Source organism: Limulus polyphemus, unplaced genomic scaffold (genome assembly GCF_000517525.1).
Source record: "Limulus polyphemus unplaced genomic scaffold, Limulus_polyphemus-2.1.2 Scaffold76, whole genome shotgun sequence".
In the NCBI taxonomy this organism is placed as follows: domain Eukaryota; kingdom Metazoa; phylum Arthropoda; class Merostomata; order Xiphosura; family Limulidae; genus Limulus; species Limulus polyphemus.
The window spans coordinates 1,136,218-1,148,316 of NW_013665686.1; the positions used below are offsets into that span (position 1 = coordinate 1,136,218).

Consider the following 12,099-nt stretch of genomic DNA (forward strand, 5'->3'; position numbering starts at 1 on the left):
GCTACCCTACGATCTGCATTATTATTAATGTATTTCTAAGATAAATTAATTTTCTAATTACTATATATATATATATATATATATATATTTATACATACCTTTAGAGATACTCCTTTACCAAAAGTCACATCTCCAGACACTGTTAGATGATCCAATTCTAGCATGTCTGGTATGCTGGCAAATCTACGCAAGAATTCTCGTACCTTACAAGGACAAAATTTATTTCAATATCTTATATTAATTACACAGAGTAATTCTGTTTGAATGATGGTACACCACAATAAAAACAATTACACCTAACTCATCTTCTGAAATTGCTGTATAAAAACTGTACTTCATACAATACGAATATAATTCAGAAGAGTATGACATGTGATGTTACTGCAGTGTTATGTTTACAGTGGTTTTACTTAATTTCTTGATATAGGTTTCAAATAATATCCCACAAAATGTTCTTAAGTATATTTTTTTCCAGATTTTAGAAACAATGACCATATCTAAACTACCTCGGTCTAAACCGACAAATAACAGTGTTGCTAAGTCTCAAAAGAAACATAAGCACTGGCTTTCAAAATTGCTCTTTCATGGTTTACCCTTAAAATGGCAATTTGCACATCTTAATTGAAACAGAACATAGAATGTGTCAATTGAGCAGGCCAGAAAGTTTGTGATTACAGATGTGTTTTTTAACAGAACAGAAGTGGTGATAGGATGATTCTAAGATTGTAATGATGTGTAGGCTGTTCACTGACCCAGTATCCTACAACATTTTACTGAGTATTGAAGTCAGCTATTACATAAAAAACACCAGTAACCCCAGAATCTAACAAGCTAAAAAAACAAAATCTGGACTCTCAAAAGATTAAAGTGACTCGTATAAACATCAACAAAAAACAAGCGCAATTATACTTATTATAAGCAGATGTAGCAGCACAGATTCAGGATAGAAAAAATAAAAATGACACAGAAAATCTAGAACTTAAAACTTCGAAAAGAGAGATCCATCTACATAATATTCAATATTGAGGAGTTATTAAGTACAACAAAAAATTACAAAATAAGAACTGTAGTAATTGTTTGAAAGTTTATTTTCTTCGGGTAAATAAATACTTTGTGTACTTAAAAATGTTTTATGATATGAACATTATGTACAAATGAGTTTAGTTAGCATGAAATTTAAAAGTTCAAAACTTTATAAACCTTATTATCCAAGTCATCAATTTCTTTTGAAAACTGTACATGATAGGTTGCCACTTAAGAATTTTGGTAATTTTCATCATGACTCTGTATAATTTATTTTTTAAAGATCATATTTCAAAACCTTATCAATACCTTGTACAAAATAAACTTTTAAAATTGTTAGTAGATAACACACACACACACACAACAAAAAAAAAAGAAAGAAGAAGAAGAAGAAGAAGACACATAGAGAATATTTTTGGGCATAGATGCTTTTACAGGAGTTAACTATCATAACTTCAAGATTTCTATTTTTATCTGGCAATGTAAATATTGTTGCTTATAATGTCTTTCAGGAATATGATCAATTAGATATTTCTTATGTAATTATACCAAAAAAAAAAACACAAAAAAGGAACATTAATGATACAGTTAGATATTTATTAAGCTAGATAGAAGTTTCTGATACTTTTATTCTAACTGGATGAATACCAATACCAACCTTAGCAAAATGATTATCTCCAAGTTTAACAAGAGGCACAGTAGGAAAGGCTCTACGAGGGCTCATCATCAACGTTCCATTCTTCATGAGGTACAAGTTGCTCATGACAGCCAGCAGATCTGAGGTTTTTTTTACGGGAAGGAAACGCTGACGAGGTACATTGATTCCCATAACATTTGTAAAATCCTTCATAGCTGCACCTGCAGCCGTTTCCAGTTGAATAACGCTCACTCCGGAGTCCAAGTGCTAAGGTAATACAACCATCAAGATAACTTAGTAACCTATTAGTTTCTATGTTAAGTAAATCAAAATTTGTTAGTGGAGAGACTTAGAATTATAAACCCAAAGTCCAAAAATGAATAATGTTGTAGCAGTGCTACCCTAGATCTGCATTATTATAATGTATTTCAAGATAAATTTATTTTCAATTCCTTTATTTAGACATAGAAAAAAACTTTACATTTTGTTTTTAAAAGGGTAAATTGTTTGTTGTTACACAATTCCATCAAGTTTATCACAATATACAAGTTAGGGTGGTTCACATTACACATAAATGAATTGCTAGTGATATGTTTTTTACCTTGTCATTCACAATAATTTCCATGTCTAGTCCACCTTCTTCCACTAAGTTTTGAATACTCTGTAGCCTTATCCATAGGTTATTAGTGTTGAAAATCCTGATATATGTATAAAACTCCATTACTTTTAAGAAAAAAAATAATAATTTGAAGTTATCTAACAAAAAATCTACATAGAGTGAAAGGAAACAGAGCTGCATAAAAAATTAAGAGGTTACAAGTGTAATCAGGTGAAAGAAAGCACCTGTATTTCAAACTAGATATGTCAACAAGAAGATACTCTTTGACAGATTGTTTAGGCAGAGTATTCATGATGAAATTTAGTTAAATGGATGACAACTGTCTGTTGTAGAAACACAAGTGTAGAGGATGACGTAGTCTGTGCCTTTCTTCCTCAGGTCCAGAAGACACCTTTTCATTTAGACTAGCCAAATGTGAAGAATATGGGGAAAAATGCACTCATGATTATCACATTTTCTGTTGTTGGTACTTTTGTATTATAAAGTTGTGATGTTATACTTGGTTTTTAAACAGCTGGTACCAAGTACACAATACACAAGTAGCTTATAAAATCCATTTTTTCATGGTATATTTACATTAGAAATATAAATCTGATATGTTCATGGGTAGAAGAATTTGGTAATGGTGCAAGAAATAATACAAAAATATGTATAATATCAACAGTGTTAAAATAACTTTGTGGTATAAACATACTATGCATTTTCAATTTATTGTAATATTCTTTTTTTTTTTTAATTAATTCTAGGTATATGCAGTTTCCAATAACATGGCCAAGAAAGTTCAAGTTTTTTATCATTCTCTGGAGAAAACACCTGTTCTGACCATAGAAATTTTGGCTGTAGTTCTGCACATTTTGCAAGAATGTAAATAGCAGTATCCTTCAACAGTAGGTCAGGGGATATATTGAGGTTACAATCTCCCTATGTTTGAATGAGAATGACCAGTCACACACGTAGTGCTGGTCACTCTAGACATTATGATATTATCTGTTAAAAAAAAAATAAATGTTAGACTTAGACAACCTGATACACAATCTCAAAAAGGATAGGCAACTTATAATTCAGTTTCATTAAAAGTGACAGTCCAGTGCTCAAGAAAGAACACATACTGTATTTGTGTCTTTGATTTAATAAAGATTATTTGCTATGTTTACATTGTGTCCTGTCCTTCTTTTGTTCTCAAGAACTCAGTTATTCAAAGACATTGAGAATTCTCTGTAATAGATATCTTGTCAAATCTCCTGACAAAAATACAAAACCCGAGTGCCTTTAAAAGGTGAGCCTTTCTTCACCAGAGGCAAATTTGTCAAATCTCCTATTATTCAGTGGACCAAACACATCACTCTGAGGAAAATGATATTGACCTGAAAATTTCATAGTTTTATTATGTCAAAAACCATTCCACTAAACTTCTGGGTGTTTTTGGGCAGATGACTAAATGAACTCTTGATACTGAATACTATCTTGCTAGTAAGAATTTATAATAAACAGTATTTCCATTATAGTGCTATTCATTCACTTTTCTTGCAACTTCATACAGAGAAAGTTGATATGAAATTATTTGATTTTTCTATTGAGAGACCTGAATAGGTGCAAGTTAAAAACGAAATAATAAAAATTAACACTTTCATGTTAGTGCATCTTACATTATTCTTCAGTCCAATAACTTTGTTTAAAATGATTTATTATGCTTTCTTTCAATACAGATGTAAATATTTCATCCAATACTTCAAACTGTTCCAGTTGTAGAGTAGTACGTTCGATTTCTTAAATTATCTTACCAAACTCAAGCTGTTAATGCAATAATAAACATTTCCATGTACTACAGAAGAAAAATATACAATTCTTGTTTCTCTCTATATTTCCATTTCTACCTGGTAAACAGTAATTTAAAACTTAATCAAACCAAAACTCAAACACACATCAAATGCAGATTACATACAAAACCTAGACTCTAGGCCTATAGCTAGAATTTGGAAGCATTTCCACCAAATTCTGAATGAAAAAGTAATTTAAAATGTTCAAGTTCATAACATAAATTTTAGGAAATTTAAATTTCACCAAAAATAAACTTATTTAAGTTCAATAATTTTATATTTTATTGTTTTATCCACAAAATACTTTACAACAAAAATGTGGATCTCATAAGAAAAAAGAAAAAAACTTACTTGAATTTCTTGACACTCTTGAATTCATCAACCTACAACAACATTTTAATAAACTTTAAATTAACATTGAACCCCTTAAAATTAAACTAAATATTTTAATAATTATTACATAAACTATGTTTCAAAATTTGTAGTTTTATCTACAATCCTTTACTTTCTATATTTCTACAGTTTAGTGACTTACTTTTCTTGAACAAATATTGTTTCGAAAAGTAAAAGCTCTTAAGTTTTTTAATGCATCTTAAAACTGTGAGATTATTCTATAAAATAAAGAGATAAAATTTCTTACTTGCAATAGCATAAGCTGCAATCCATAAAGCCTTAGTGACATAAAATGTAAAAACTGTTTTAGAGCAAGGCCACAATTGGCCATCAGTGTTCACTGCAGGCAATCAAACCCTGTATTTTAGTGCTGTAAGTATGTGAACTTACTACTATCCCACCAGGAAACAAAATATGCATACTAATAATTATAACAAACTCAAAATAAAAGAACAACAACAAAAATGATCAGGAGAATGTGTAGTAAAATGTAAGCCATTATCATTTTCTTTTCCTATGTTTCCTTTCTTAATCTATAATTAAATTTGCCTTATTGACTTGCCCCTTTTCAGAGCTTTTACATTTACTATTGTACTTATAAATTTCAGTACACTTAAATAACTAGAGTTTGGTGCATTTATTTATCCAAGATTTATGTTGTCTGGGACATATTGTATATCACAAGATTTAATATGTTCAGTAAAAAATAAACAAACAGGCTTGGCCACTTTTAGAAATGGTATTACATAAACAGTATTAAAAATAAAATTGAAGAATGTAATTATTTTCTAATTTACAGTTTTGTTAATAGTTTAAAAAATATCAAAGAAAACATTTTTATCATGTAATTTTGTTTGTTTGAAGTTAGGAAACAAAGTTACACAATGAGCTATCTGTGCTCTGTCCACCATGGGTATCAAAACCCAGTTTCTAGCGTCGTAAGTCCGCAGACATACCATTGCGCCACTGGGGGACTTCTCATACAAAACCTTTCTAGTAACCAAATACTATTATATTTGGGGAAAAAATTCATTTACCAATACAAATCAATTCCATAGCATTATGTATAATACATTTATTTCAATCTTTATTTTGTTTCTACAGGCTTTTGGGAAGCCTCTTTCAAGTGGAACAATTTTCTCTTTACGAAACTCCTTCAAGTAAAAATTCATTTCTTTGCAGACAAAGCAGAGCTCACTATCATGAAGTGTATATCAATAAATTATACTATTCCTACCCTTAGCAACACTAGTAATCCAGTTAACTCTAAAATGCTCAGGTGTGTCAATTCAACACACCTGTCATATGGTTTGTTTTATTGTGTTCAAAAAACAAAAGTTGGATAACTCTGTTTGAAACTTCAGAAGAACTTTCTGCAGTTTATGTAGTTTCAGCAAAATATCTTATCTTTATATGTGGTATCATGAATACTCAGGTCTAGAAATTTGATATTTCTTTGTAAAATGTTTTACATTTAAGAAACAAAAATGCAGATTTCAATGATAGGTTTTTATATCTTCAAATACTCTTGTACAGCTTTCTAATAGTTTATTTTATCAACTCTTAAATTTTGCTTTGTTTTGAGTTAAAATATACTGTTTGCACTTTCAATTTTTTATGATCTGATGAACAATAAAAATAACTTATTTATCAAGTTTGCTTTAACTATTAATCTGAAGGTTTCATTGAATATACTGAATAAGTTTTAAATCTGTTCAACTTAAAATATATTTTTCTATTCTACTTCAATATCATAATTCAAATGAAGGATAAAATGATGATGCAAGATATGCAAGAAAAAATCAGTTGTAACTGTGATGGAAGTTGTTCATAAACATCTTTTCTTCTAGCAACATACACCAACTTTGCTCCAACCTCTACACCATCTGCTGAACTGGAAGCTAATCCAGCTTATACAGTATAAAATAACCAAAAAATAAAGACGTTAATTATGTGTTTAGGTAACAAGTCTATGATTTTTTAAAGCTGGGGTAGGGACTATTTACATAAAATCATAACTGAGGTTGAGATACAGTGACTAATTAAAATCAACAAAATTACATGTGTTGAAGTTACAAGTTTCAAATTGGTGCCATTTTGTTCAAAACTATTCTGACTTTCCTCCTAGGAAATTGTATATATAAAATTAGACAATATCTTACTAACTATATTTAAACTCTGAATCATTAAAAATGTGTTGTAGTATAATTACATGTTTGTTTTCCATATTTTTTTAATTTAATGGTGTAATTGTGCCCTTGGGGTAGGTGTTACATTCAACCAGGTGTCATAGTTAATTTTCTAGCAAGTTTTAACCATTGTGTTTGCAAGAACTACACATTATTGTCTTAGAGCAATATGAATTAGCTAGAAGATGAAAGATAAGTGTTTATTTCTTAAATAGTTAGCTAATCCAGTTTTGGAGGTGGAACTTTGTTTTTTAGAAGTATTAAAAATGGCATAACTAAACCCAATGGTTTAGAGGATAATTTTTGTACAAAAGATGTTTCACGGTTGTCTGTTATAAAACTTTTCAGTGCATATATAATGCCTAAAATATATTTTAAAAAAACATCATCAGATTTAAGAATAATCTAAGTGAAAATATTCTAAATTTAATAGTTCAAATAAAATACTTAAATGTCTTTGAGAAGAATAGAAACAATTAGCATTATTTCATTTTCCAATTAGTTCACACACTCAGTATCTAAATAAACACTAGAAAGCAAGTAATCATTAAACCTGCTAGCTTACGTTTTCTTTTGGAACTTGGGCAATTTCCAGTAATCTGAGTTTCCCTTCATATTGTGTCAATGTACCACCCTGTAACAGAAGTGTGCATAAGTTATACTGGTTGAGACAAACAGATACATAGCAAAAAATTAAATAACATTCTATAGAACAGGTGCTCCTGTAATTCTAACACCACCAGATGTCACATCTGAAGATGTTTAAAGTTAGACTTGATGCAATTTTCCAGAATGCATGCTTAAGGAGCCAAGAAACTGTAGATACATGATACTGTATTTATTTCTCTAAAACAAACACTTAATGTTTCTGAGCTTCTAAGAATCTTATTAGTGAGTAAACTGTTGAAAACAACAAAAATTGATTTATGTTATTAATCATTTAGAAAAGCTTGAACAAATGTTGTTGCATAGTCCTTTCCAATTCAATAAATTATCTATTTCTACAATTGTTTCAGTTAATATTTTCAAATTTTCAACATCCCTACAACTCTTGAAAATTGCTATATTTGTACAATATGCATAGTAACATTACATTCTTCATCCATTAAACATTATTACTTTTCATGTGACATGTGCATTTTCTTTTTGTATGTAAAATATGTAACTCATGTTAATAACAAGGTCATTATTTGTTCCTTTTAATTTATTAAACACATTTTATACAAAAAATAAGAATGTTCTTTTTCTTCTTTATTCACATGTTAATACAGTGGTTCCCAAACTTTTTTCACTGATGACACCCTAACCAATTTACCTTGATTTGAGTGACACCCCTGCAGTCACATGCAATATTTTTTTTTTTTCTGTTCTTAATTATTCTTTGTTTGGTGAAACTCACGCGACACTCCTAAAACTTACCCCAACACACAGTTTGGAAACTAATGCCTTAATACATGTATTAAAAGTGTTCCATTAACTTATATCTAAGTACATGACTGATATTTCTATTAGATTATCTTAAATATAATCAAATTGCTTTTGCAATGATGTATCACTTAAACTAATGTCTTCTAATGAGACTTTCTTATCTATATACACAAGAAACTCTTGCTTGTATCACTAACAGTCATACTTAAATAATATCCTTGTGAATATTGCATTTAGAGTATGTTTTTATGTTAGTTTCTTAGAATTGTACAAACCATATAAAAAGTATCTAAGCATGAACAGCTAACAAAAGTAAACAAATAAAATCTACAAGTTTGATGCAATTATTCACTAGGTACATGTGTTCAGAAAGAAATTTTATTTCCTTTAGCCAATCATGTTAAGTTCCAACACAGAAATATATATTAATGTTGTTGAAATTATTAGCAATCACACAACACTTCTCAACATAATCCTTGATGTATTTTCCTCCACCATTTCATAAGCTGCATCATACCAGTTTCATAACACACTTGTGTTATGATACAAAATCCAGCTGTGCATAAGAGCATTAGTTATCTGGTAGATCATTGTCCACATAGTTAGTTGTCCTCAAGATGAAAAAAAGATGGGATTCAGGAGGTGCTATGTCAGAACTATATGCTGGATGGAAAGAGACTCTTTGTTTGTTTTATTTTTTAATTTCGTGCAAAGATACACAAGGGCTATCAGCGCTAGTCATCACCACCCACCGCCAACTCTTGGGCTACTCTTTTACCAACGAATAGTGGGATTGACCATCACATTATAATGCCCCCACAGCTGAAAGGGGAGAGCATGTTTGGTGGGATGGGGATTTGAACCTGTGACCTGCAGATTGCGAGTTGAGCTCCCTAACCACCTGGCCATGCCAGGCCTGAGACTGCTTGTCCATTTGTAACGGTTACTCAATAAGTAATATAACACCTGGTGTTATCATGTTATAAAGAATATCTATCAACAGAGGAATAATGACCTATTAAAACAGACATTTATTGGCCACAATTTACTTAGATCTAATAAGTAGGAAGGGAAATCTTTCCTTCTGAGCACATCATGTAATTGTAATTAATCTACTTTACCTATTATTGCAGTTTATAGATCATTAAAAAAAAACTTTTAATAACTTAATAGATTATTTTTAGATGAAATTTTAAACAAAAATCACAACACATTATGAAGAGAACTCACCTTCACATCAGCAATAGTTTTGTCTGTTACTTCCATTACAAATTCTGGTTTTAGTCCATTAATATCCGTTATCATGGTGTTTAATATATCTGTGAGTTATCAAGGTTAAACAACAACTGTAAAATACTTTTTCAATAATAATTTCCAGGAAAAATCTTTAAAATAAAATACATCATAAGAAGAATATTTTACTTGTAATTTGTTACAAGAACCTGCAAAACACTAATGGTGTTTCTCTCAGCATCTCCTATTGTTATATCAGTATAGAAAGTTACATCTATAAAAAAAAAAAGGAATTATTTATTTCATAAATAGTGACAAATGGACATCACCTACTAGACATTAAATGTAAATTGAGTTGTCTCAATATAGTTATAAATCTTCAAGCAAAACATACAGATGGAAGGATTGTGCTGTTTGAGGAATTTTGAAATCAAATGGATTCAAAATATATACAGAAATAAAAGATATGTATGGTGCTAAAATAAGCAACAGAACTATTCAAGAGTAGTTGTAAAAAAGTAGTCTGTATTGAAGTTTCAGCCCAAAAGTCTAACATTTCATGGGTGAATACTAGAATGTTCCAAATATACAGCAATTACAAAAAGTTGTTCAAAGGTATGTTCCCTGTACATTTTCCCATTCCACTACTCGTTTTATTAAAACATGTTCATTTTTAGCCCAATTGAAGATGCCACTTACACTAAAATCTATCAAAATTACTGCACTCAACAGCTACCTATGGTACCTAACAGACAAAGTCACACCTTTTGATCTCTTCTCTAATTTGTTGTCAGAATCTGAGAAGCAAATTGCTTGTCATCTGATCAAGGTGAAGGACAAAAAAAACACTAGAAAAAACGACTACCGATTTTTTCAGTTAGCTTCATCGACTAAATTGGAATCTTTGGTTGGTAAAAAATCATGGCTCCTATTCAACCTTCTTGATATTGACATTGACTGGTTTCACTTGCCACCAACACAATGGGCTACTGATGGTGATTTCCAGGAAGCTGCCAGATTTGTTCCCCATGTCCAAGTGGTAAATAATCTTTCTGAAAGAGCAGTCAAGCTCATCACAGACTTAGCAAACACCATAATGAAAGATGAAGAGAAAAGGCAGTTCATGCTGGAAATAGTCAAAAAACACCATCACAATGACCCAGATTTCAAAACAAAACTCTCAAAAATATTTAAATTGTTGTTATATATATGTATATAGGAAATATTGTATCAATTGAAATAATTCCTTTCCTAGTGGCAAGGCTTTAAATGTTATCTTTCAGACATCGAACATGACTCTAGTCACTTAAGATGATCAACATAATGGAAAAATGCCCAGAGTGTGTGTATTTTTTAACTTTGTAAAATATTAATGCTTGACTGTATTTACTTGGGTGCTCCAAAAAATTAAAAGGACCAAAAACAGTGAAATACTAAAAGAAACAAAGAGTTATATACTGACAAAACAAAGAGCAAACTTTCTAGAAACTCTAAGAAATGTTTTGTGAAAAACCATTACCAAAAAAAATTAATGCAAGTGTGTTGGTAAACAAATTATTCAAATATGGTAGTGGGTCTATAATGGTGTGGGAAATTGTTCTTCAAGTGTGAGAGCTACTGTTAAATTTGATATGAAGGGGGAAAAAAGGAGGAGTACAAGGTCCTATTTTGTCAGGTTATACCCAGTAGATAACTTTCCAAAACATACTGCCCAATTGAATGTGAAGTATTTGGAAAAGAAGGAAAAGGCTGATATAAAAGTTGTCAAATGCCCAACTAGTCCTAATAAACAAATTGAAAATTTGTGACACCAGCTGAAAAATCATGTTGCAAAAACAGAGGATATACATATATAACTAATCCATTACAACTCTGAGGAACTGTACAGTAAAACAGGAAAAAAATACCAACTCAACAGTCTAAAAAAAAAACTGGTAGCATCCTTACCTGAATGTGGTCAGAGAGTTATGGCTAGAGGAAGACTTACTAAACACCTATTACATGTAATTTGAAACACTTTTCTTATGCTACCATTCATGAAAACTTGAGTTTTTAACTTGGACTCAACCCCAGAGCTGAATTAATAATTAGCTCTTGTGAACTATAATAGGAATACATTGGATAAGACTGCCAATAGTCTCTCAGTAACAGAATTAATAATTTCATGACCAAAAGAAGATTTTATAACCATTTTCTTTCAATATTACTCAAAACATTTTACTGCTTAGAAACTTCACATTTAAAAGTAAGGATACTGAGGTCGACTGTAGCTCCAAGATTGTCAATATTAGAAACAAAACAAACTTCTTTTCCTTGCTGGAGAAACTCTTGAAGTAATCCAGAATTCTGAAAAGATTCATAAAAGTCCCCGTGGCCTGGTGGATACCAGCTGTAATGAGACAGAAAGAAGATTAAACTCAAACAATTTGTAAGTACTCTCAAACTGCTAATTAACTCTCTCTCTCGCTACAGTCTCAGTTAATTCGACTTAAATCTTGACCCCAAATTGACCTTTAGAGTTTCTGTACAATACATTAATACATTTTGTTTATCTTCATGAAATTTTGCAAGTATTTGGTAGCCGTTATAAGTCATTTATAACAAAAAATCATAATTTTTAATGAAGTACTTTTACTAAACATTTCTTTGTGAATATATGAAGTCAAAGTGTTGACTGCTCTAAGTGCAAATTGATTTTCATGTTAAGATTAAAAATACTTTTTTTCATCCAAAAATTATCCAATTTCTTTTGCATAATCT

At 30.4% G+C, this 12,099-nt stretch overlaps 2 protein-coding genes across 5 annotated transcripts in view; one reads left to right on the top strand and one right to left on the bottom strand.

The window, feature by feature from the left end:
* Positions 1 to 4,325, top strand: part of LOC111087751 — a 19,451-nt gene extending 15,126 nt beyond the window's left edge. The window contains exon 3 of the mRNA XM_022395527.1: positions 3,026 to 4,325. Within this exon, the coding sequence (XP_022251235.1) occupies positions 3,026 to 3,151 (126 nt within the window). The 3' untranslated portion in view covers positions 3,152 to 4,325. The remainder of the gene's footprint in view (positions 1 to 3,025) is intronic.
* The window catches only part of LOC106466932 (UTP--glucose-1-phosphate uridylyltransferase-like), a 35,008-nt gene that overhangs the window by 5,561 nt on the left and 17,348 nt on the right, over positions 1 to 12,099 (bottom strand). For all 4 annotated transcript variants that reach the window (XM_013927253.2, XM_022395514.1, XM_022395509.1 and 1 more), the window contains exons 7-13: positions 11,595 to 11,728; positions 9,337 to 9,425; positions 7,244 to 7,312; positions 4,448 to 4,479; positions 2,262 to 2,358; positions 1,682 to 1,927; positions 99 to 203 (exon numbers count right to left, since the gene is read on the bottom strand). In XM_013927253.2, coding sequence (XP_013782707.1) covers positions 99 to 203; positions 1,682 to 1,927; positions 2,262 to 2,358; positions 4,448 to 4,479; positions 7,244 to 7,312; positions 9,337 to 9,425; positions 11,595 to 11,728 — 772 coding nt within the window. The remainder of the gene's footprint in view (positions 1 to 98; positions 204 to 1,681; positions 1,928 to 2,261; positions 2,359 to 4,447; positions 4,480 to 7,243; positions 7,313 to 9,336; positions 9,426 to 11,594; positions 11,729 to 12,099) is intronic.